Source organism: Oncorhynchus mykiss, chromosome 27 (genome assembly GCF_013265735.2).
Source record: "Oncorhynchus mykiss isolate Arlee chromosome 27, USDA_OmykA_1.1, whole genome shotgun sequence".
NCBI classification, from domain to species: Eukaryota; Metazoa; Chordata; class Actinopteri; order Salmoniformes; family Salmonidae; genus Oncorhynchus; species Oncorhynchus mykiss.
This window is the reverse complement of record NC_048591.1, coordinates 29,835,608-29,861,730: the sequence shown is the minus strand read 5'-3', so window position 1 is coordinate 29,861,730 and position 26,123 is coordinate 29,835,608. Positions and strand designations below refer to the sequence as shown.

The 26,123-nt window shown below is 43.4% G+C and overlaps 2 protein-coding genes across 2 annotated transcripts; one reads left to right on the top strand and one right to left on the bottom strand.

The window, feature by feature from the left end:
* The first annotated feature begins 801 nt into the window (after positions 1-801).
* Positions 802-7,274, top strand: LOC110507919 (dehydrogenase/reductase SDR family member 12). The gene is made up of 10 exons (XM_036965821.1): positions 802-949; positions 2,492-2,625; positions 2,795-2,877; positions 3,033-3,128; positions 3,320-3,401; positions 3,497-3,558; positions 3,684-3,788; positions 4,590-4,680; positions 4,933-5,070; positions 6,027-7,274. The coding sequence occupies exons 1-10, from the start codon at positions 879-881 to the stop codon at positions 6,140-6,142; spliced, it is 978 nt and encodes a 325-aa protein (XP_036821716.1). The 5' UTR covers positions 802-878; the 3' UTR covers positions 6,143-7,274.
* Positions 7,275-7,349: 75 nt separating this feature from the next.
* On the bottom strand, positions 7,350-24,409 carry wdfy1 (WD repeat and FYVE domain containing 1). Its single transcript, XM_021588338.2, has 12 exons — positions 24,202-24,409; positions 18,454-18,521; positions 18,262-18,335; positions 17,996-18,050; positions 17,095-17,245; positions 16,831-16,943; positions 12,262-12,388; positions 11,875-11,980; positions 11,483-11,584; positions 11,171-11,301; positions 10,853-10,961; positions 7,350-10,357 (listed from the first exon to the last, which is right to left on the bottom strand). The coding sequence occupies exons 1-12, from the start codon at positions 24,336-24,338 to the stop codon at positions 10,298-10,300; spliced, it is 1,233 nt and encodes a 410-aa protein (XP_021444013.1). The 5' UTR covers positions 24,339-24,409; the 3' UTR covers positions 7,350-10,297.
* Between the last annotated feature and the right edge of the window lie 1,714 nt (positions 24,410-26,123).

Genomic DNA, 26,123 nt, shown 5'->3' with positions numbered 1-26,123 from the left:
TGGCTGCTGCCAACACACTGACACTGACACTGACTCAACTCCAGCCACTTTAATAATGGGAATTGATGGGAAATGATGTAAATATATCACTAGCCACTTTAAACAATGCTACCTTATATAAATGTTACTTACCCTACATTATTCATCTCATATGCATACGTATATACTGTACTCTATATCATCGACGGTATCCTTATGTAATACATGTATCACTAGCCACTTTATACTATACTATGCCACTTTGTTTACATACTCATCTCATTTGTACATACTGTACCCGATACCATCTACTGTATCTTGCCTATGCTGCTCTGTACCATCACTCATTCATATATCCTTATGTACATATTCTTTATCCCCTTACACTGTGTACAAGACAGTAGTTTTGGAATTGTTAGTTAGATTACTTGTTATTACTGCATTGTCGGAACTAGAAGCACAAGCATTTCGCTACACTCGCATTAACATCTGCTAACCATGTGTATGTGACAAATAAAATTTGATTTGATTTGATTTGATTTGAGTTCCCCCAGAATTATTATCAATAATTCCCTGATTTAATTTTATTCTGTTACTGAAATATGCGGTCGTTGAAATTTAATTTGAAATGCTGTGCATGCAACTCCTGAATTTGCCATGCAAACCTATTGGAGATTCAGTAGGATTGTTTTTTAACATTAATTCAAGCCTATAGACATCATGGACAGTGTCGAGCTGACACCAGTTGACACCGAGTTTGATTGTGCTTCAGTTGTTGATCCCAACTCGCCGCTGGGTGGCCGAAGGTGTCATCCAATGTAAATTCACACACGTGGGTTTGGTCCAAGTTAAAACCGGAGGAGAGAGTGCAATAACGGACGACGGGACGAGAGGATTCCATGGGTAATTCAACGATGTCTCTTTACCGCAACTCCGCGTGGTTTCTGAAAGGAATGACTGAATTCACCAGGTAAGATTTTCTCCGCTATGGTGTTTCTGTCATCATCATTATCATCATCATCATCATCAGCAGCAGCATCATCACATTGATGCTTATATATTTACTCTGGAGAACAGTAGGCAATTGATCACTGGTATCCTATCTGTTGGGCACATACGCACACATTTGTTGTAGTTGATTTTGATATTTCATGGACTCAAATCCCTGGCTACAAATGTCACAAGTTACAAACTAAATCGATAAAATGTATAAAACTGAATGTTCAAAAATAAATATTTTCTATTCCAGAACAATGTGTATATTTTCTCTCTTTCGTTCTCTCTCTCTCTCTCTCTCTCATTTCCCTTTCTTTCTCTCTTTCTCTCTGTGCATGTGTGTTCATCATTTGGCAAGATAGTATTAAATTCATCACAGTGAACATTCTGTGAACATCACAGTGGTTCAGGTAGATTCTAGATGTTCACTGGTAAAAAGAAACATCAACAAATTAAACAGATGGAGAATACTGGTTAAGCAGTGTTCCAACCCTGTCTTGATTAATCCTGTAATTTTGCTTTGAATGCCTCAATCAGTGACCTGTAATTTGTATGTACAATACATATGTATTCATGTCTGTATTGCTTACCACTGTCATTTGAGTTATTTTACCCTCAATTATTAAGTATTGCATTAGGATAGCAAAACCGATCCAAGATCTGTAAAATAGGGCCTGGGCCATTTCTGCTGTGTTGTGTCAAAACCACTAAATGGACAAAACTGTTAAAGAACCCTTGACTTTTTGCCATCATATTACTAATCAATTGGGTCATTAATGCTAACTACAAAGCTTTACAATCTTATTTGGATATCCACCAGCTCAAGTCAATGCCATCATGTGGAACTATTGATAAATGGTTTACAAATAGCATCAGATCACACACTGCCCTTCCTCATTCTGAACAAAGCAATCAAATCCAACTGAAGAGGTGCCTTTGTCATTTATTCCCCACTTCCTTTGTTCAATGTTGTGTTTTCTTGCAGAGACCAGTCTCTTTACCCGCCCTGACCCTTGACTCCGCTAGTGTTTACGCTGCATGATACCACCAAACAGAGCATGCATTTAGCCCAAAACAATCCCTAAGTACGGCGCTGCCTTACTCCCTTCATCCCCCATTGGGAACAATGGCTGCCATTGAACCCCTTGACGCGGCACACAGGCTGCTGTAGCTGTCACCAGCGGTGGCCTCAGAACCGCCTCCTCTCTCCTTCTCACATTACCTAAGAGATGATGTGACAGTCTTTCCCTTTGTCAGACCTTTGTCTTGCTCACTGAATATCTGAACTGTTTGGAATTTGTTCAATTTTAGATGCTGTCTCCTCACTCTGACCATATCTGACCCCAGGACATCTATGTGCACTGGCACTGACCTACTTTCTTTTATTCTGTTTTCCATCAATCATTCAATGAATTATTTCAACTGGAAAGGGGTTTATTGTCACCCTCTACCACCCTGTGAAATGGAGCAGTGGATGGATAGCCTCCACCTGACTGTTTATCTTTGTGTGTTGCAGGAGTGCGTTCCTGTCTGCAGCCAAGCACTTTGTGGAAAAGGACCTGGAAGTGTCCATGGCAGGCAGGGTCTTCATGATCACTGGAGCCAACAGTGGCATAGGGAGAGCTACAGCCATGGCCATCGCCAAGAGAGGTATGGTGTGTGTCTGTAGAGGAGAGAGAGAGAGCGAGTGTGTGTGTAAGTGTGAGTTAGTGAGTACATGTGTGTCTTTGGAGGAAGAGCATCATCACGTTTCACCGCACTGAATACACCCCTGGTGCAGCCACTCTTGCTCTACTGTTATCCCCCATCCCCTTTCCAGGTGGTACAGTCCACATGGTGTGCAGGAACAAGGATAAAGCAGAGGAGGCCAGGGCTGACATTGTCAAGGAGTCAGGAAATAAAGTGAGTGAGTTTGGGCCTCTCTCTTACCCTCAAAATGTGTGTGTGTGTGTGTGTGTGGGGAGGGGGGGGGGGGTAATCATCATGTAATGTGCCCCTGCTCCCCTCACCTTGTGCTCTGTACCCCTGCAACTAGTGTAATAATCATGTAATTTCAGGAAATATATGTCCACATTCTGGACCTATCAGAGACACGGAAGGTTTGGGAATTTGCAGAGGCCTTCAAGAGGAAGTACAAAGTCTTGAATTTACTGGTGAGTGCTGAACACGTTTGAATCAAAGTGATAACCATGTAACATATATTTCTACCTCTAGTCATCACCCTGCATTTTATCATTCTCTCTCTTTCTATAAATGTACACAGTTCTTCCCATGTTTTATATAGCTTTACATGTGTACAGTATTCATAATGTAGGATTATTGATTGACTGATTGACGTGGACAGATAAATAATGCAGGCTGCATCATGAGTGAGAGGGATGTGAACGCTGAGGGGCTGGAGAAGAGCTTTGCCAGTAACGTCATGGGTGAGTAAATGACAGAGGTTAATGTGAATACTTCAGGCTCATAACCACTTCCGTTCAAAACCCCTTGAAAGAAACACATCTCTCTCCATCTCTAGGTGTGTATATCCTGACCAGGGGACTGATTCCCTTACTGGAGAAGAGTGCAGAGCCCAGAGTGGTGAGTTTGAAACCCACTGGTGGTTTTTCTCATAGATGTAATTTGACAACAAACAAAAAAAACATACTTCAGTGTGCTTCCTGTTTATGATTATTTAATGTTTCCTGTCTCCCCTCCCTCCTCAGATCACAGTTTCATCTGGAGGGATGCTGGTCCAGAAGCTGAGGACAGGGAACCTGCAAACAGAAATAGGCCGCTATGACGGGACCATGGTCTACGCACAGCACAAGGTGAGGGGAGCAGGGGCACACGGCACCAGGTGAGGGGAGCAGGGGCACCAGGTGAGGGGAGCAGGGGCACACGGCACCAGGTGAGGGGAGCAGGGGCACACGGCACAAGGTGAGGGGAGCAGGGGCACACGGCACAAGGTGAGGGGAGCAGGGGCACACGGCACCAGGTGAGGGGAGCAGGGGCACACGGCACAAGGTGAGGGGAGCAGGGGCACACGGCACCAGGTGAGGGGAGCAGGGGCACACGGCACCAGGTGAGGGGAGCAGGGGCACACGGCACAAGGTGAGGGGAGCAGGGGCACACGGCACAAGGTGAGGGGAGCAGGGGCACACGGCACAAGGTGAGGGGAGCAGGGGCACACGGCACCAGGTGAGGGGAGCAGGGGCACACGGCACAAGGTGAGGGGAGCAGGGGCACACAGCACAAGGTGAGGGGAGCAGGGGCACACGGCACCAGGTGAGGGGAGCAGGGGCACCAGGTGAGGGGAGCAGGGGCACACGGCACAAGGTGAGGGGAGCAGGGGCACACGGCACCAGGTGAGGGGAGCAGGGGCACACGGCACCAGGTGAGGGGAGCAGGGGCACCAGGTGAGGGGAGCAGGGGCACACGGCACCAGGTGAGGGGAGCAGGGGTACACAGACATCCATACAAGGTTGGAGACAATTATAGTAAATGCATGATGTGGTGGTCTCTTGTTGGTCTGTGCTTGTCACATCATCTAGGGCTGATTTTATTTGGTCAGAAATGTTACATTTGAGATTTGTGTTTGAACTGATCCCAGCTACTGGTGTGTGTTTCAGAGGCAACAGGTGGTGATGACAGAGCAGTGGGCCCAAACCCATAGCAACATCCACTTCTCAGTGATGCATCCTGGCTGGGTGGACACACCAGGTACTGTATCAATACACCACAGCTACACAACTACCAGCAGCAAACAGCTTTGGTTCCAAGTGTGACAACATTGTAAACACATATCCACATTTGGAGATTGTAAATCTCATTAGTAAATGTCAATTTCAATATAGATATCTGATGCCGTTTTAATACAAATCTAATAGTTATACATTCTATACGTAATACATTCTGATCAATTGTTTATTAAAATAAAATGTGTTACTGATGAGTCTCTCTCTGGAGTTGTAGCGGTGGCCAATGCCATGCCTGACTTCCACCAGTCTATGAAGGACAGCCTGAGGACCCCAGAGCAGGGGGCTGACACCGTGGTGTGGTTGGCCATCTCAGAAGCCGCCGCCACCAAGCCCAGCGGAAGCTTCTTCCAGGGTAGGCAGTAAAAGACACAGAATACACTTACCACACAACTTCTCCATTAAACAAAGTATCACAAACAAAAGTAAAGCATGGTCTGAAGCATGGGATTGTCCCCATTTGTTTACCAATTACAGAGAGCGATTTAATGTGTTTTGTGGTAAAGTATCAGAGGTCATGACCAGAAGAGAGAGACAAAACTACAGTAAGAAAGCAAAGTGAGGTCTAGCGTAGAGTGTCATGGGTTAAGTGTCAGATCCACGCACTCTCTCTCTCCTCACAACTCGTTCTCAATCTGTGCTTCTGGAGAAAACAAGAGCTCTTTAAAAACAGCCAGGCTTCTCGTGTACAGTGGACCTCAGAATTGGAGAAGAGAGACACTGAAGGAGAGGGAAAGAGAAGAATAGAGAGAGAAAGAGAGAAGAATAGAGCGAGGGAAAGAGGATATTTGGAGCATATGGGAGGGCTTTAGAGAGAGGGAAAGGAGAGAGAAAGAAGATGAGTGCTGTCTGAATGAAGTGTTTGTCTATGTGGTTTGACTGGGGGCATGAGAAGACTGGAGGTTGGGGATAGCGGGGGTGGGTTGGGCTGGGTTTCTGGCGTTGGTCCACTGCAGCTGGAGCTCTTGGTACCAGATACTACCAGAGTACAGTGGAACCCCCCCCCCCCTCCCCCTCTGACACACGCCCTCTTCCTCCATTGTGGCGACCTCAGTAACCTTCCCCAGCACAGCGGGATAGCAAAGAATCACTTCAATAGAGTCACTAACACATACACCCCCTCTCATCTCTGCCCCTGCATTTACACAATACATATCAGCGGACAACAGCTAGGCCTACATTGTATTGTTTGAACTGTATTTTCTAGATAACTTCATTGACACGGCTATAGGATGGATCAATCACAACGTGAATAGTAAATGCTTATCTTTTAACCAACCAGGTTGTAAAACATTGTGTTGTGTGTGTCAGATCGGAGGATGGTGTCGGCCCACCTGCCCCTGGCCTGGACCCACAGTTCCCAGTTGGAGCAGCAGAAGTTCATGAGTGTGATGGAGGATCTGGCCAAGACCTTCCAGCCCCACTAAGACCCCCCCCACCAGTACTATATATACACTGGAACCAGTGTACTGTATCACAGTATTCTGTGACCCAGTTCAGCAAAGCTAACAGTCTACACATACCTGTCAGGGGGGAGGAGAGAGGAGGCATCCTACTAGATTTGATTTGCACTACTTTAACAATTTAGATATTTATTGAACCAGAGCACATTTAATATGTAACCTCTACATGCTCAACTCCAGCACTGAGGGCTAAAACAGAACAGTGTTTGATGGTGATGATGCTGATTTAGGGTTCCCTGAAAAGGGTTCTTTACCTTGTTGCCTTTGAGCTGCTGATAGGGAAAGCACTTTTCAGTTATTTATACATTTAACCCAACAAACACAGTATGTTGCTTTACCACTTCACACAGTGACTCAATGAAAGCTGTCAATCAGATGGGAATCTGATGTGACCAAAGTCACTTCCTTATTCATCCACAAATCACATCACAGCATGTTGCTATGGGCCCAGCCTAACAACACGTGGTTGGTTGGTTTACTCTGCTCAAACTAATTTACCCAAAGTGCTTCTTTAGTATTACAACCTTATGAAGTTGTCTATAAAGCTTGTGTACATAACGGATTAAATACATGGTGTACATTAACAAAATGACAACATCAGGAGGGCAAACACCAGAGGGATACACTACAAAGCAGGATCAGAGTTAGCCAGCTAACTTTGATTAACAACCAGAAATAACTATTGAAACCTAAACTTTGATATGTGTTTTTGGTTGAGTCAATTAGACCATGCCAATTTCATGCTTATTTCAGAATATTTTTGGCAAGTTAGCTGGCTAAATCATTGATCTTGCTTTGTAGTATAAGCCTTTGGGTGGTTATACTGAGCCCAGGCATGAAGAGACCTCTCACTATCAGCAGGTAGATGGGCCTTTTACCTATTCACACCCAAGAGGTAAGGAAGGAACCACACCATTACCTGACATGTCCAATACAGCTAAGGTATATTTATTTAATACTATTGATGTTTAAGGGGCACTTAAACAGTTTGAGGAAGTGATAAGATAATTATATGCTTAAAGATAAGGCGATAATGTAGGCAGTCATGTATTTTGTGATATCATCCTTGAATAAAATAAAATGCACTTATCTAAAACCCAGCTTTCTATGTGTTTTCTGACTGTTACTGTATTGCAGACGGGAGGCATCCAACACAAGAGTTATAGACTTATTAACAGGTCTGAATGGATTTCTTTATTAAGATTGCATTTCTTTCTTCACCGTGACAGAGTGCCACAGGGAGACTAGTCAGTACTGTCAATATTATCAAGACTTTCTCTTTAAAAATACAATTAAAGATATACAACAATGGTCGGAAAAACAAGATTATTTACGAGCAGTATGACATGATAAAATGACAGAGGTTAAAGAGTAATAGAGAACGTAAACTGTAGAATTCAGAGGAGGCTGGTGGGAGGGGCTATAGGAGGACAGGTCCAATGTCATGGCTGAAATGGTATAATTGAAACGGTTTTAAACACATCAAACAAATGGAAACCACATTTGACTCCATTCCATAAATGCCATGAGCCTATATGCTCCTACAGCTCCTCCCAGTAGTCTGCTCTGCTAGATACGGCTCCAGTTTGAGATATTACAATTTTATACCTGTGTGAAAATGTGGATGGGGTTTAGTCAAATTACATGTATGACCACCATATGATGAAAACTAATCTAATCATGTAAAAAGTATATAAATTCTTCTTCATGGGATTGACCCATCAAACAGACTTATACTTCATTACAAACCAACATACCTAGAGAATAGTATTGATCACAAATGTGGTGGGAACAATATGTGGAGGGAATCACAAATGTTAGCTTCTAAATGTTACTGGCTCTTGGTTACTCCTCATAATGGAATTCATCTAGTTGGGAGCAGAAATCACTGGGACTCCAGTTAACTGTCCCAAGTATCCTTTATAACGCAGAGGGTTAAGGTTAGGGTCATGTTTACAGAGCACCAGAGATTTCTTTTGATCTAACACAATAAATAAAAGCTGAACTTGAGTCTTGATTGTACTGTAGTATAAGTGTCCCCAAGAACACTGCACATCCCTGATGACTGTACTTGACATTTTAGTCATTTAGCAGATGCTCTTATCCAGAGCAACTAGGGTGAAGCGCCTTGCTAAAGGGCACGTCAACCAATTTTTCACCTAATCGACTCGGGGATTCGAACCAGCGACCTTTCAGTTACTGGCACAACGCTCTTAACCGCTAGGATACCTGCCGCTTCTATGACCTCACAATGTCCCTCTGACATCAACACCCCTGTATCTCTGTGATGTCTTTATGTCAACACCTCTGTGACATAAACATATCTCCCAAAGCTGTCATGTTTCTGACATGACATGGTAAGCATATCTGTGACAGATTTCTCAGTGACATCATCCTGTCTGTGAACTCACCACCATCATCCTATACATGAAGTGTACATGACGTAAACAACCAGAAACACATTGCTACAAATATAAATATTATACACTAGGTGATCAAACCTGGAATGGGATTACAAAAAAAAGTTGGAACTCCCATGTCATGTTTAGTTTTACCTTAAGGCAAGCGTTAGTCTAATCTACCACAAATTAGCCAAATATTTACCAGTTTAAGGACGCCACGTAACTCGAGCCGTAACGAAGCAAATCCCCCGAAATGCAAACTTACAAAAACACTATTATTTTTTAAATGCACAGCACATCTGCTCTCTAAACCACATTTAGTGCATTTCAGTGCAGTGGAGAACCTTCTTGGGCTCTGGAAACAAAACAGAGTGGGAGAGTGAGAGAAACTAGAAGCAAGTCGATAGTGTTGAAAGTATTCATGGGTGACGGTTAAATGAAAAATGCAGCTATGCTACAGAGCAGAGTGTGTATGTGCGTACATATGACAAGAGTCGTGAACAGTTTGAAGGTTCAAGAAAGTTTGGGGCGTCCCGCTCTCTTAAGGCCTTAGAGGAAATGCAAGCAGCTTCTAATTTTACCCACAAACTCACAGTGAGAAGAAACAGTGTAAAACATCAGCATGCACGGGAACTAGTGCTACATTGACTTTTATACAGTACCATTTCAGTACCTAAGTGCCTGTCTAAATAGAGCAAAAGCAGAACAAAAACCTCTTGTTCAAAACCTTACACCGTTTTTCATTATACACAAATTCATCTTAACTTATCGCAAAGGCAATAGAGTATGGGGTCTTGGTTATCAGGACTAGAAGTGATATCTCTACAGAAAATTGACAAAATATGTTTTAGGTGTGTCTGAGGTGAAGTTGGACAATGTCTGGGGGAGAACAGCTGTGCCTACGGCTCGGCAAGGGTTGTCATGCCGACGGCTCGAGCGTCAATCGGGCACGTACAGCCATGCCGGCTAATGACTCTTCCATCTCCTCCTCCGAGACAAACAAGTGAGTTTAAGGCCAACTAGTGAAGAGAGAACAAGAGAGGGGGAGAGAGAAGGACTAGCGAGAAAGAGAGAAACTGACCTCATGATCATTGAGGGATATACAGAGGTAAGTACACTGCATCTCATACTGTACACACTATGCATATATAAAAGCAGTGTCGTAATGGTTAGTATTTGCAATATTTCAAATGTAGAAAGTTGAAGTCACCAGCCAATAGGAGAGCCCTGTGTGTCTGTTGGGCAGGGCATTGTGGATGATGGTGTTAGCAGTCCAATGTTACAGTGCAAGAGGAATGTGACCCACTTTGTCAAAGAAACCTGACAGAAGTCTAACATACGTCAACACAAAACACCAACACTGCTCCTTCCACGCGTGCACACACACACACACACACACACACACAGCTTGGAGCTCCACTGAATGGGTACACACTGGAAGTTAGACCTGAGACACATTTGAGACTTCTGTCGTACAAAACTGACACCAAATCAAGCGAAGGGTTACCAACACCAGTACCCACCCATTTACACAGCACACACGTATCTTCAACCAAATGTTCAGTGGGACGTGAGAGAACAGAAACAGCCAGACAGAGAAGAGGAGCCAGAAGGATGAGACAGAGGAGTTGTCATTGCAACAGAGGTCCCAAGGACAGAGACACCTGTCAGTAGTGCAGAGGACAGAGTTTGGGGGCCGATCGGGGGCAGGGGTTAATCAACGTGGGGAAAAGCCTGTTGCTATGCTACAGCCAACCACTTGCGTCATGTCCCATATCTGTCGAAAGAAAGAGCCAATCAGAGAGTCAGTAAAGTCAGATGAAAAACAGATGTATGAATATGGAAAGATTACATTAATACGCAAAGAAAGTGGATACGCACGGATGCACGTCCCAATGGTGAAATGTAAACAACCGACACCATGTAATGTTTGGAGACAAGGCAGAGCTAACATAGTTAGCAATCTCTTCTACACTATTTTTCTAACTGTAAATAATTTTAGCTGGCTAGCTAATAATCTTGGCTAACTTTGGGGTGAAATAATTCACTTACTTACTGTTAACTAGCCACTGTAAATCTCTTCACTAATAAAAGGCGATGCCGTCTCTAAAATTGCAAGATGTCTCTATTAATGTTTACTTTTTGACATTCTAGAACATTTTCACTTTCCAAGCATATTTAAAAAAATGTAATAGTATTGAGTTTAATCCCCAATGATCAGGGACTGTCTATCTGACCACCAGTGAGTGATTGGGCTGATAGTATGTCTGACCTTGATGACACGGTCGCTGCCACAGGTCACCATCAGGCCTCTGGAAGGGTCCATGTCCATAAAGGCTATGTTGTGCTTCCCCTCATGGAACGTTGCTAACGCAGTGCGACTGGAAGATGAGACAACGTGGTACGTGAGGACAACAAGTAGCAAGGAATAAGGGGGTTGGATGAAGAAGACAAAAATAAATCTGAGTCACACATTTTTATTATACTCCGTTACAGAATTATTATATTGACAGTACATTTGAGTCAATTAGCTGACACTGTTACCCAGAGCGACTTAGTTTGTTTGTTTTGGCATGTTTTTATTACTCACTCCTCGTCCTTGACGGTGTCGTAGCAGGTGTCACACACGCGCACCTGGAACTCAAAGCCCATCACAGGGTATGTAGTGCGCTTGGAACTACACTTCCCACACACCGCCTTGCCACACTTTCTGCAGTGGTGCTGAACCAGGGAACACGAGGGTTAGCCAAGGGTCAAAGAATATGGACTGATCACTCCTAGTTCCTGTATTTCTACCATTAGTATTATACAGTTACAAGGCAATTCTTACAACAGTAATGGCTATGTAGTATAGTCTCTATACAAGGCTCTGGACTATACCAGAGGCTGCCTGCTCTCTCACCTGCCGAAGACCAATCGTCTTTGAGTCCCACATCTGTTTGACATTCCAGAAGAAAGGCTGCTCACACTTCTGACACGAGTCACTGTCCAACCACTGAGGAGCCTGTAGAGAGTCATGCAGGAACAGAGAGAGTCAAGCAGGAACAGAGAGAGAGAGCTGCTACTTTGTAGCAGTATTGAACTTTTAACACCAGAGGGCAGTAGGGAGTTGGTGATGCTCCGTAACCAAGGAGATTGAGAGTTCAGCAGCCTCTAAGGCAGAGGTGGGCAACCTACGGCATGTTTTTTGTTCTATTTTTTGGGGCCTGAATGTTTGCCCACCCTTACTCTAAGGAGAGTAGAAGGTGAAGAGGTATTGAGATGTATTCCTGGTTCCTGACATACTGTACCTACCTCTTCTCTGGGAGTGTCCATGTTCCACACTGTGACACCTCCATCTGCAGAACAGGACACCAGCTGTCTGGTCAGCTGCAGGTAGCGCACCGCCTGCACTCGTTCACTGGAGACGGGGAGGAGAGAGGAAGAGAGAAGGAATAACATAGAACATATTCAGAGTGATCTTCCAAAGAATCCCAGACAGCTGACTCATTTACTGTATTAACATAATGACAGAACTTCAGAGGAACTCCACTGACTTGGTCTGATAGCTACGCCATCTGAGGAGTTCACAGAACATAAACCAATACGTGGTGAACAGCTCCCTGTGACAGCTGGTGCTAACCTACAGAGCCCTGCTACTGACAAGCATATGACCTGGATGACACACTCCCTCCCTCTTACTGGTGGCCCTGGAGCAGTAGTGTTCGTCCCTTGCGGCCCCCGATGTCCCACATGATGACACTGTGGTCCGACGCTCCTGAGAACAAAAGCCTCTGAACAGGATCCCACCACAGAGCTCCAATACTACCTGAGAAATGGGGGGGGGGGGGGGGTGACAAAAGGACAATAGGAAGTGAGAAATGGGGGAGGGGGGTGTGAACAGGAAGTTATGACACAGACTGGTGGTTGGTAGTGTGACTGCTTGGTATGGGAACTGCTTGGCACCCAACAAGGTGCTACAGAGGGTACATCACTGGGGCCGAGCTCCCTGCCATCCAGGACCTCTATACCAGGAGGTGTCAGTGGAAGGCCATAAAAAATGGTCAGACTCTAGCCACCCAAGTCATACTGTTCTCTCTGCTACTGCACAGCAAGCGGTACCTACGCACCATGTCTGGAACCAACAGGACCCAGAACATCCCAGCCTCTACCTCCAAGCCATAAGACTGCTAAATAGTTACTCCGGGTAGCTATCTGCATTTACCCTTTTTTCACTCTTTTGAGTCACATACACCACGGCTATGTAAAGGATAATCAACGAGGGACTATGCGTTCAATGGAAAATAATGAAGGACATGGAATGTGTGTTCCACGATGCGTTAGCAGAGTAGAACTTACCTTCCGCGGAGTTGCATTAGTTACCGTTGAACACATAGCCCCTCGTTGATTATTCAGGCTCAAAACATAGAACATGTCAAAATTAACTATAGCGATTGAATTCTACCGTGAGTTATACGGAAATAATGCATGCTCTAGAATGCCCTTCAAGCCAATCCGAAATGAGTATTCAACAACGCCATGGTATGTTTATTATAAACTGGGTGGTTTGAGCCTAAATGCTGATTGGTCGAGATCCATAGTATATCAGACTCTATACCACAGGTAAGATAAAAGTTTATTTTTTCTGTTCTAATTACATTGGTAACCAGTTTATAATAGCAGTAAAGCACCTCGTGGGTTTGTGGTATATGGTCAATATACCACGACTAAGGCCTGTATACAAGCACTCCGCACTGTGTCATGCATAAGAACAGCCTCTAGCTGTGGTATATTGTTCATATACCACACCCCCTCGGGACTTACTGCTTAATTATCTATCCTGTTGCCTTGTCACTTTATCGATACCTATATGTACAGTGCCCTTCACTAATACTGGCACCCTTGGTAAATATGAGCAAAACGGGCTGTGAAAAAAATGATTTAATTCAAAATATTCACAAAAATCAAAGCTTTAAAGTCAAATATCAGAAAATGGCACCCCTTCATTCAATACTTTGTGCAACCTCCCTTTGCCAAGATAACTGAGTCTTCTCCTATAATAATGCATAAGGAGGTTGGAGAACACATGGCAAGGGATCGCAGAACATTTCTCCATACAGAGTATCTCCAGATCCCGAGGTCCACGCTTGTGGACTCTCCTCTTCAGCTCATCACACAGGTTTTCTATGGGGTTTAGGTCTACTGGGATGGCCATGGCAAAACCTTGATTCTGTGGTCAGTTAACCATTTTGTGTTTATTTTGAGGAGTGCTTTGGATCATAGTCCTGCTGGATGTTCCAACCACGGCCCAGTTTAAGCTTCCTAGCAGAGGCAGTGAGGTTTGATTTAAAGAAAAACAGCTCCACAAAGATCCACCACCACTTCACAGTGGGGATGAGGTACTTTTCTGCATGGCTATCTTTCTGTCTACGCCAAACCCACCTCTGGTGATTGTTTCCAAAAAGCTCTATTGTGGTCTAATCTGACAATATAACCCAGTCCCATTGAAAGTTCCAGTAACATTTGGCAAACTGTAGGCGCTGGAGTTTGTTGCTTGATGACAGCAAGAGCTTTTTTATGGCAACCCCCCCAAACAACTTGTGGTTATGTAGGTGGCATCTGATCGTGGTTTTGGAGACTTTCTGACCCCAACACCCAACTAACATCTGCAATTCTCTAGCTGTGATCCTTGGAGATTTTTTGGCCACTCGAACCATCCTCCTCACTGTGGTTGGGGTCAATATAGACACACGTTCTCTTCCAGGCCGATTGTTAACATCTTCTGTTGCTTTAAACTTCTTAAATTATTGCCGATACTGGAAATGGGCATTTTCAACCGTTGAGCTATTTTCTCATAGCCATTTCCTGATCTGTGCAGCTCAACAACCTTTTGTCTCACATCATTACTGCATTCTCAGGTCTTTCCCATAGTGATGGATGACTATTGGATCTTGGCCTGTGTGTCACCTCATATTTATACCCCAGTGAAACAGGAAGTCATGACTTACCACTTAAGTGTTCCTAATCCCTCAGGTGAACTTAAAAACGTAAAATATGAATGGGAATATACTTCAGTTAGATTTTACACAATAATTTCTAGGGGTGCCAATAATTGTAGCACACATATAAAATATTTATTTCACATGCATTTTTTCCCAATCATTTTACTACAATTAAAAGGTTTGATTTTTGTGAATATATTTAATGAAAGACCAAGAGGATAAACGGCAGACATTTATTTCACAGCCCGTTTCACTTATATTTACCAAGGGTGCCAATATTAGTGGAGGGCACTGTGTGACCAAAAGTATGTGGACATCTGCTCGTCAAACATCTCATTCCAAAATCATGGGCATTAATATAGAGTTGGTCCCCCCTTTGCTGCTATAACAACCTCCACTCTTCTGGGAAGGCTTTCCACTAGATGTTGGAACATTGCTTCATTTAGCCACAAGAGCATTAGTGAGGTTGGGCACTGATTTGGGCGATTAAGTCTGGCTCGCAATCGGCATTCCAATTAATCCCAAAGGTGTTCGATGGGGTTAAAGTCAGGGCTCTGGGCAGGCCAGTCAAGTTCATCCACCATTTCTGTATGGATCTTGCTTTGTGCACAGGGGCATTGTCATGCTGAAACAGGAAAGGGCCTTCCCAAACTGTTGCAAGAATCATCTAGAACAGGGCTGCCCAACCCTCTTCCTGGAGATCTACTCTCCTGTAACTTTTCAGTCCAACCCTAATTTAGCATATCTGATTCAGCTTGTTTAGGTCTTGTTAAGCAGCTAATTAGTAGAATCAGGTGTGTTAAATTAGGGTTGGACTGAAAACCAACAGGACAGTAGAGGTCCAGGAAAACAGTTGGGCAGCCCTGATCTAGAATGTCACTGATGCTGTAGCATTAAGGATTTCCCTTCACTGGAACTAAGGGGCCTAGCCCGAAACATTAAAAACAGCCCCAGACCATTATTCCTTCAAACTTTACAGTTGGCACTATGCATTGAGGCAAGTAGCGTTCTCCTGGCATTCGCCAAACCCAGATTCATCCATTGGAATGCCAGATGACATCACTCCAAAGAACACATTTCCACTGCTCCAGAGTCCAATGGCGACGAACTTTACACTACTCGGGCACTGCGCATGGTGATCTTAGGCTTGTGTGCGGCTGCTCAGCCATGAAAACCAATTTCATGAAGCTCCTGATGAACAGTTATTGTGCTGACGTTGCTTCCAGAGGCAGTTTGGAACTCAGTAGTGAGTGTTGCAACAGAGGACAGGTGATTTTTACGTGCTACGCGCTTCAGCACTTGGCGGTCCTGTTCTGTGAGAATGTGTGGCCTACCACTTCGAGGCTGAGCCGTTGCTGCTCATAGACATTTCCACTTCACAATAACAGCACTTACAGTTGATCAGGGAAGCTCTAGCAGGGCAGAAATTTCACGAACTGACTTGTTGGAAAGGTGGTATCCTATGACGGTGCCACATTGAAAGTCACTGACCTCTTCAGTAAGGCCATTCTACTGCCAGTGTTTGTCTATGGAGATCGCATGGCTGTGTGCTCGATTTTATACACCTGTCAGCAAAGGGTGTGGCTGAAATAGCCAAATCCACTAATTTGAAGGGGTGTCCACATACACAATATATACAAAAGTATCTACCTCAATTACCTTGTACCCCGAACATCGGCTCGGTACCCCGTGTATAAAGCCAAGTTCTTTTACCCGTTGTGTTATTATTTTTCTATTATTTCTCTTTTTTTTTTCTCTGCGTTGTTGGGAAGGGCCCATAGGTAAGTATTTCACCGTTAGTCTACACTTGTTGTTCACGAAGCACGTGACACATAAAATTGTATTGGATTTTAGAAGGTTGGGGTGAATCACAGGGAAATGATTAGAGAAACCACAGGCCACCAGAGTGAGAGAAAAATCACAGCACTGCAAAACTGTTACCACACTGCATGACGGTACAGTATAGCGCCATACAATCTGCTACCAACATTTCCTCTTTTTAAAATGATTGCCAGTTGGCATTTGAGCAGTTTCCGTTTCCATATTGTGCATAGGCAGATGTACAGTATACGTGGGTCCATGTGTGTGTAGCACAGGAGGCTGCTGAGGGGAGGACGGCTCATAATAATGGCTGGAACAGAGCAAATGGAATGGCATCAAACACCTGGAAACCATGGAAACCATGTGTTTGATACAAATCCACTAATCCCGCGCCAGTCAGTCCTCGCCAATTAAGGTGCCACCAACCTCCTGTGATGTATACGTTTACCTTCGTGGCCCTTCAGTGTGGTCACAGTGGAGTAGGTCTGTCTCTCCAGTTTCAGCAGGGTGATCTGTCCTGAGTGGTCCCCTATAAAGACATGCTGGGTGTCATTGTCATACCTAGACACGGAGTCAAGGAAGATACAGAGGAAGGGCACATAGGACAGACAGGAAGTGACCTTTGCCCCAAGAAGTAATTCTTATGAATATGAACATCACAATGGAAACGGACACCTGTCCAGCTCTCTCACACACACAGAGAGAAGGATACTGTAGACAGGAGGCCCAGGAGTCGAAGTAGTGGCGCCCCAGCATACTGCCGCTCTGGGTGCACATCCAGCTCACACTCTTGTCGTGTCCGGTGCTCACCACCCACTCGCTCTCCAGAGAAAACACCATGTCTGACACACGGTTCTGATGGGCTAGACACACACAGACAGCACACACAAATGGGTTAAATACATACACGCACAAATGTTTTAGTGATTCTACATTCAACTTTCTGCAAAAGGTATGAGCGAGTTAAATTACTATCAACCATTTAATGGAGCTTTTCTGTTCTGGGGTCATTTTCTCTGCTGAAAGAGAACTGCTGGAAACTTCCAGTGACATCTGTTTTTGTTGGCATCTAATGCTTAAAACTCAAGTTTCCGAAAGAAGGGATTTTCCAGTGATGAGAGTAAGGTCCAGGCTGCATAGCTAGGCTGTTAGTCACAGATCTCATATTCACTGAGCCTGGGGGAAGGGGACTGTAATAACATAATAATAATCAGCCAATATGTGGTGATGGATCATCAAGCTATGATTGCTTGGACAATGATTACTTTCTCCTCTTAGACTGTGGGTCTGGGTCTGGGTCTGTGTTTGCATACATGTGTTCTAAGCAGGAATGACATCAGCCTCTAATTCCTGTTTGAGTCCACAGAGGGACATTTGCCCAGAGGCATGCAGATGATTTCCTATGGGACTGGGCAAGGATGCAGAACACAGCCCAGTAGATACACACATCTAATACACACTAAAGAGAAATTATCACTGAAATAGCAGATCATTGTACCATTACTGATACACAAGACTCCATTACTGAACACTAGAGATCATGTCTAACGTCACCAAAGCTTTTTTGTTGTCATTTGCTTTGTAAAGGCAGGAAACCCCCTCTCAGATCTCACCAGGATACGTCTTCACGTGGTTCATCTTGTTGAAATCTTCAGACAGAAGGAATTCCTGTTAGGGCCACCAAACAATAATAAAGATCTGCTACCAGTACCACTCTTAATCTATGTAACTTCATACTTGTAGCTGGATTCTCATTCAAAGCAGGGAAACATTGGAAAAAGGGTCCGTGTGAACAAGAATTGTATGTTATGAGTCCAGTCAAACACAGCCAGACTAGGGTTTAAGCATGGGGTCATCTTTGAGGCTTTAGCTCACTCACCACAATGGCCCCGTTGTCCTGCCCTATGAAGATGCGCCTGCTATCGTGGTGGTACGACATACAGGAGCACGGCGCTAGTACAGAGAAGAAAAATATGTATGTATGGCCAATGTTTTGTTTCAGTAGTATACGCTTTAGCATCTACTGGATGTGTCAACTAAAGCCTACTTGTAAATCGGTTGTGGTACTTACAGGAGACCGTGTGGTAGATGCTGGGCCAGTACTGTCCACTGTCTCTCTTCAGCCATACCCGGATAGTTCTGGACATAGGACACAGGAAATGTCATATTCAAACTTCAAGTGCCCTCTTGGTACCGTTCCTACAGGTGCAGCATGATACTCTCAAATGTGAATAGGAATTACAGTACTAGAACTTGGGCTACTTGGGAGGAAAAGGTCTGTATAAAAACATCAGTTCATATATTGCAACAATTTTATAACGCCATGAAATTCTCAAGCCACAAGATCATTGTGACCCGTGACACAAAAGGAGAGTACAGTGCCATTACGACAGTCCAGTCATGAGGTATAAAATAAAGAATACTGAACCAACATCTCATACTATTTGATTCTCTCTTCCTCAAACACTTTCCTTATCTCTTCAACCATGAGAAGCTAATCCTATTGTTGACAGGGAAAGGTGTCGCTCCAGAGTTTTCAATTGTCTCTATACCTTTTGCTCAGGATATTGCTCCTCAATGTACAATTGACCAAGCATGACCTCCACCATTTTATTTCACCTTTATCTAACCAGGTAGGCCAGTTGAGAACAAGTTCTCATTTACAACTGCGACCTGACCAAGATAAAGCAAAGCAGTGCGACACAAACAACAGAGTTACACATGGAATAAACAAGCGTACAGTCAATAACACAATAGAAAAAAGAAAGTATATGTACAGTGTGTGCAAATGGCGTGAGGAGGTAAGGCAATAAATAGGCCATAGTAGCGAAGTAATTACAATTTAGCAAATTAACACTGGAGTGATAGCTAAGCAGACGGTGATGTGCAAGTAGAAATACTGGTGTGCAAAAGAGCAGAAAAGTAAATAAAACAATATGGGGATGAGGTAGGTAGATTGGGTGGGCTATTTGTAGATGGGCTATGTACAGCTGCAGCTGTTCAGATAGCTGATGCCTAAAGTTAGTGAAGGAAATATAAGTCTCCAGCTTCAGCAATTTTTGCAATTCGTTCCAGTCAATGGCATCAGAGAACTGGAAGGAAAGGTGGCCAAAGGAGGTGTTGGTTTTGGGGATGACCAGTGAGATATACCTGCTGGAGTGCGTGCTACGGGTAGGTGTTGCTATGGTGACCAGTGAGCTGAGATAAGACGGAGCTTTACCTAGCATAGACTTATAGATGACCTGGAGCCAGTGGGTCTGGCAACGAATATGTAGCAAGGGCCAGCTAACTAGAGCATACAGGTCGCAGTGGTGGGTAGTATATGGGGCTTTGGTGACAAAACAGATGGCACTGTGATAGACTGCATCCAATTTTCCGAGTAGAGTGTTGGAGGCTATTTTGTAAATGACGTCCCCGAAATCGAGGATCGGTAGGATAGTCAGTTTTACGAGGGTATATTTGGCAGCATGAGTGAAGGAGGCTTTGTTGCGAAATAAGAAGCCGATTCTAGATTTAATTTTGGATTGGAGATGAGAGCCTAGAAGGAGAGTTTACAGTCTAGCCAGACACCTAGGTATTTGTAGTTGTCCACATATTCTAACTCAGAACCACCCAGAGTTGTGATGTTAATCGGGCAGGCGGGTGCAGGCAGCGATCGGTTGATGAGCATACATTTAGTTTTACTAGCATTTAAAACCAGTTGGAGGCCACGGAAGGAGTGTTGTATGGCGTTGAAGCTCGTTTGGAGGTTTGTTAACAGTGTCCAAAGAAAGGCCAGATGTATACAGAATGGTGTCGTCTGCATAAAGGTGGATCAAAGAATCACCCACAGCAAGAGTAACATCACTAATATATACAGAGAAAAGAGTCAGCTCGAGAATTGAACCCTGTGGTACCCCCATAGAGGCTGCCAGAGGTCCGGACAACAGGCCTTCCGATTTAACACACTGAACTGTCTGAGAAGTAGTTGGTGAACCAGACGGGGAAGTCATTTGAGAAACCAAGGCTGTTGAGTCTGCCGATAAGAATGTGGTGATTGGCAAGGTCGAAAGCATTGGCCAGGTCGATGAAGACGGCTGCACAGTACTGTCTTTTATCGATGGCGGTTATGATATCGTTTAGTACCTTGAGCGTGGCTGAGGTACACCCATGACCAGCTCGAAAACCAGATTGCACAGCGGAGAAGGTACAGTGGGATTCAAAATGGTCAGTGATCTGTTTATTAACATGAATTTGCTCTGATCTAGGCCTGGTGCCCTAAAGTTGACCAGAAGAGATGGCCACCCGCTCCAGAGAAGTGTCCATGCTACTCACTCTACTCACTCCATTTATGGATTACTTTTTGGAGGAAGGTGTTTAGGCTTACATCTCTCTTTTGTGTCTAAATAGAGTGGTTATGGGTCAGGGGGTGACAAAATGGCTCAAAACAAAACCATTTTCAACTGCAATTGGGGTTGGAGGTGGCAGTAACACTTGTCAATTGATTGACAGTGCATACCCCTAATTTAAAGTCTCAAATAATGGTGACCGTTGGGTTGGGTATGTAGTAGTATTATTTTTGACGATATAGTCATATCGTTTTGACAATATCACAATATTATTTTTGTGCTAGTTTACTCTACCAAACCTCCAGTATTGTTCCTTCATAGCTTGTTCTACCTCTTTAAATAGGGAGCCCATTGGTTTTCAGCACTTATTTCCATGAATGATCAAAACAAATTTTCTCATGGCTCTCCTCATCCCTCTGAACAATATGTTTGGAAAATCGAATCGCAATAAAATCAAAGTATCTAATTGCAATTTTATGCCCTGAGGATATGCATTCCATACCTATTAGCTAGCGAACTTGCTAAATCAATAAAGAAACACTATTTGCTATAGCTAACACCTACAAAAGCTGTAAACTGTTTAGGCAGTTGCCTCTTGGAGCGAAGTTGATTCCCGCAACAAGCCATTGTTTACAGTAATAATGTATATAAACCCCTGATTGCTGATGCTATGTATTGGCCAAAGAGAGGCTTTAAAGCCATCGGTCGGCCATATTGGCACTCCCCAGAAGGAGCATGCCTCCATTGGAATGAATTTCATTCTAGTATTTCATTTGAATGTTTTGGAAAAAAAATGACTTTTTGACTCCTTCAAGGTAGGGGTGGTATAAGAATTTAGTCCTATTTGGTAAAAGACCAAGTCCATATTATGACAAGAACAGCTCAAATAAGCAAAGAGAAACGACAGTCTGTCATTACTTTAAGACAAGAAGGTCAGTTCATCTGGAAAATGTCAAGATCTTTGAAAGTCTCTTCAAATGCAGTCGCAAAAACCATGAAGCGCTGATGAAGAAACCGGCTCTCATGAGGACCGCCACAGGAAAGGAAGACCCAGAGGATAAGTTCATTAGAGCTGAATGTGTAGGTGTGTCCAAATATTTGACTAGTACTAATGCACACACACTTTATTTTGTTTCATTTTTTGCTAGCTTGTCTAACTATCTTAGCTGGCATGCCTGCTGGCAAGGGTTGGTAGACTTTAGAAAAGCAAGAAATTAATGACTAAATGTACTGAATAAGGCTCCCATCGCTTTCAATCCTTTACACAGATTTTAGCAGAGATGCCGAGAAGCATATTTAGTTTCTTTAAAAAAATAACCACCAGGATACAGACAGCTCAAGAGCTGGGGGGACAGTAACATTAGTATTATCAAAAAATGATACTTAAAAAAAGAACATGTTTTGTTAAGCTCACATAACACAATTAAACAAAATGTGCATTAAAAGGTATCTGTAATCAAATAAAAGTGGCAAAAACAAAGGTAGCCTTAACGAAATACATTTTGTATAGTTTCCTAAATGTTTATTACAACTGTGGGGGAGTGCCAAGATGGATCACGGTGGCTTCAGAACAGTCATCTAGTGTAAATAGAAATAATTGGTTTACAGGCTATTTAGGCAGAGGACAGCAAGCTGTTTGGTCAGTTTGATAATAACCTAGCCACGGAACGTGGCAATGTCATCAAATTATGTAGACAACGCCACGCACATTTACATAGAGAAATCCTAAACGTCCCTTGTCCGTCACAAATGTTGAATAAAATTCTATTTAAACTTACTCTTCCAAAGGTCTGTGGTGTTGGTCCCTCAATAGATCAAAATTTTAGACAAAATATCCACCTGAATGTATGATTAAACAGACGCGGGTCTGTGTGTGTGGTAATCAATGTGTTTTGCTCATGACAGAAGGCACAAGACAAAAGTAAACGCATGTAAACCATGCATACTAACCAAAATCTTGCACATAGAATTAGAATACTAAAATGGACAGTAACCTAATTATGATGGTCCAAAGGTCAATCATGGTTTGCCAGTGCAGTGATAAGAAAGGTGTAAAACAATGAAATGTTAAGAATTGATCTGCACTGTATCCCAGCTAGCAGTGGATATGGGCCGATTCCGGCTGAGAGTCGGGGCACTCCGCTGAGAGTCAGACTCGGCCGACGTCATGTGGCCCGAGTTTGGGCCGACCTCAGCAGCATTACTTATGGCTAGGATGCGGGAATTGAGCTCCGGCCGATTCCGGTGCGAGTTATCTGGCCCAAATGTATTACTTGGGGCTTGGTCCGATTGTGGCTACTCTCAGGCAGATGATTACACGGGCTGCTTTATATAAATAACATTTCACTATTTATTTTTCCATATTTTCTCATTGTTCCTGTGATTTAAAAAAAAAGTAATAGCACTCACAGCTTTCCAAGAAAAATAAATTTGAGAAATGTATGGTCAGTTTACATATATTTTTGAGGCTATTTATACAGAAGTGTATAAAAGATGTATAAACTGTATTTAAAATTATGACAATATTTTAGGTTGACAAAAATTATATTACACAATTTCTGATACACCACACCTCACTTATGCCTCAGCTGCCATTCATTCCAATTAGACTGGTTTTTGGATTTCTCCCCGAGGAGGATGGCTTCCATTTTCGACCCATTAATGGAACTTTGAGGGTTTATGACATAGCTATCACAGATAGAACAATGAGACAGATATTTCATTAGATGTATAAATGTGAAGCATCCGGTTGGCGTTTCCACTCACTACCAAATATGGTGATGGAAGGAAGCCCAGTGTCTGACAGTGGGAAAAGATGGAACGAGACGAATTTTGGCCTAGCTGTGTTTTGTAGACTTTACCCTTTGCCAAAGGGTAAAGTCTAAAAAATGCATTGTTTAGCGTGCAAGGGCGAATCGAGTTATTACATATGCGCACTTCAGAGTAGGCATTCCCTGACGAAAATATGCAAATAAAGACTAAAACGGGCCAATAGGATTTCACTAGCTCGTACTTGGCTCTGCCCACCTCCTTGCTCGTTCTGTCCACTATGATTAATTTGCTCCCATTGGAAAGACAGGCTCTGGTCAATCGTAGGTTAGTTATACAAATCTTTGTAGCTAGCCCCTCTAGTAATTTAATAGGATCTCTATGGTCTTAGCGGTGTTAGAAATCTCAACGTCAGTACCGGTGTTGTAAAAAGTCGACAAAACAATACATTCCTGTGGATATTTTGTCAAATATTTCGAACAGCTAAAGGACCAACATCACGGACAATCGGCAGAGGAAGTTCAAATAATTGTATTCCACATTCTTGCTTGTAGAGAACCATTTCCAGAATCAAACACTGTCATGATGTTCCAGACGGTGTATTTTAAAATTCACCGTCTGGTCCCCAGGCAAATGATAACCTAGTAAGTAGGCTAACAATTGTCAGTCAATTGTCTGGATAACAGTTAGCGCGCTAGCTAATGGGGCGTCAGCCAATCTACCTGTCCTCGCTAACTGTGATCACGCCGTCCTCTTTCGGTATCAAAACTGCAGCATTGACCGCGTCAGAATGTCCTTCGATCTTATTTAGAAGAACTGGTCTTGAGCTTTGAGGCCTCGAATGAATCTCTGCCGCCATGGCTATGTTTTCTTTTTCTTCCAACTCGACAATCAGCTGACAGCTAAAAGGATGAGTAGGATTAACGTAATCTCTAGAATAGCAGCGCAAAACCGTATTTTTCTTTTACTATAATATTATGGCGGTCCGTAAACAAACGTTAGAGGTAAATACCGCCAACTACTGTACTGGGGTGTGTAGTCAATCACAGTTTACAGATTTAATGAATAAAGAAACAAACAATTAGAGAAACTAAATTATCCTATCTAATCCTGTACCAATAAGAAAATAAAAAGACCCCTACTAACTTCTATCAAACCCTTCCCCATCGCTGTCCAACCTCAATAACCCTACACATTAATATTTTCCACATACAGGTACTTGTGTGCTTCACTGTTTCATCAACCATACACCATTCGTATGCTTTCCAACCAGATTTGATAATGAGTTCGATGTACAATCTCCTGCCGGGGCGGCAGATAGCCTAGTGGTTAGAGCGTTGGACCAGTAACCGAAAGGTTGCTAGATTGAATCCCTGAGCTGACAAAAAATCTGTCATTCTGTCCCTGAACAAGGCAGTTAACCCACTGTACCTACCATACCCACTGTATCATTGAAAATAAGAACTTGTTCTTAACTGGCCTGCCTAGTTAAATAAAGGTTTAAAAAAAATTACAAAGATGCAACTGAGCAAACACCACCTCTTCCTTCCTAATTTGACTCTTGGTCCACCAACCTTTCTTTGGAGGGCATATAAACGCTGGCCTTTGGGCTCTGAGTCCCACCTCCTCTGCCACACATCTATCATAATGGCTCTACTCTTTCATTTCCCCCCCCCCCCCCCCCCCCCCACTCCCAAATGGTCTGGGACCCAACAGAATCACCCTATCACTTGATTCTTCATAATAACATTAATGCCTCCAATAGCAGATCATTCCTACTAGATTTGCCAGATGATAAACTATTAAATACAGACAGGGAATCTGAGCATACTGCAATTCTGGCAGGTTGAATGTCCTCCACCCACTGGAGGGCAGCTACTATCGCCAACAGTTCAACAGAGTATACTGACAGTTCATTTGTTAGTTGTCAACATATCACCACATCAAATTAAGGAATGTATTCACCTGCTTCTGTATGACCACATCTGTAAAAAAAACAAAAACATCTACCAATGTAATTGTTAACCCCCTATATCACTCACTTCTGACATTTTTTTTTGTCTCTACCAAGATTAGATCAATAGCAGGATCCAGAAGGAACCACGGAAGAACACCCCATCACCACAGCAGGGCCAACCACCAACTCCCTCAGACCACACTCACCAGCAAGCTTTTTACTAGGGCGCACCACTCTTTGCTGCTATCACTGTTCTATGGTCACACATAGGGAGATTCTCAATTGGTTTGCTCAACTCCTCCGTCCTCTCCTCAACTCCTTTTGAAAAATGTCAAAGCAAATGTGGAAGGAAATGTGGAAACAGATACACTTGTATGAAATGAGACTCTTTCTTCACTTCTCCCATCATGCAAATGACATTTACAGTGGTGGAATCCCAAATGAAATGTGTAATGAGGTAAAAAGTAATCCGTATGTGGTACATGTTTTATAGATAAAAGTATAAGTAGCATAGTGTTTTTAAATATATGCATGCTTTTTTCCTCTGAGTAAACAACAGCTGATTCAAAGAGGGTGTAGCAGTTCTCAAAACTCTTCTGGGAAGGGCTCAGGTAGGATACTCTTCTTCTTCTTCTTCTTCTTCTTCTTTGGTATTATGGCATTTGCACATTTTGTTTGTGCATCCCG

Bases quoted from the DNA above. Each gene is read 5' to 3' on its own strand.
- wdfy1 (XM_021588338.2), bottom strand. From the start codon at position 24,338: ATGGCGGCAGAGATTCATTCGAGGCCTCAAAGCTCAAGACCAGTTCTT. The intron at 16,944-17,094 runs GTATCCTTCTCT...CTCCGTGTCTAG, and splicing joins TCCTGGGCCTCCTGTCTACA to GTATGACAATGACACCCAGC. The intron at 11,981-12,261 runs GTAAGAGGGAGG...CCCCGTCTCCAG, and splicing joins CTACTGCTCCAGGGCCACCA to TGAACGAGTGCAGGCGGTGC.
- LOC110507919 (XM_036965821.1), top strand. From the start codon at position 879: ATGGGTAATTCAACGATGTCTCTTTACCGCAACTCCGCGTGGTTTCTG. The intron at 3,402-3,496 runs GTGAGTAAATGA...CTCCATCTCTAG, and splicing joins CTTTGCCAGTAACGTCATGG to GTGTGTATATCCTGACCAGG. The intron at 3,789-4,589 runs GTGAGGGGAGCA...TGTGTGTTTCAG, and splicing joins TGGTCTACGCACAGCACAAG to AGGCAACAGGTGGTGATGAC.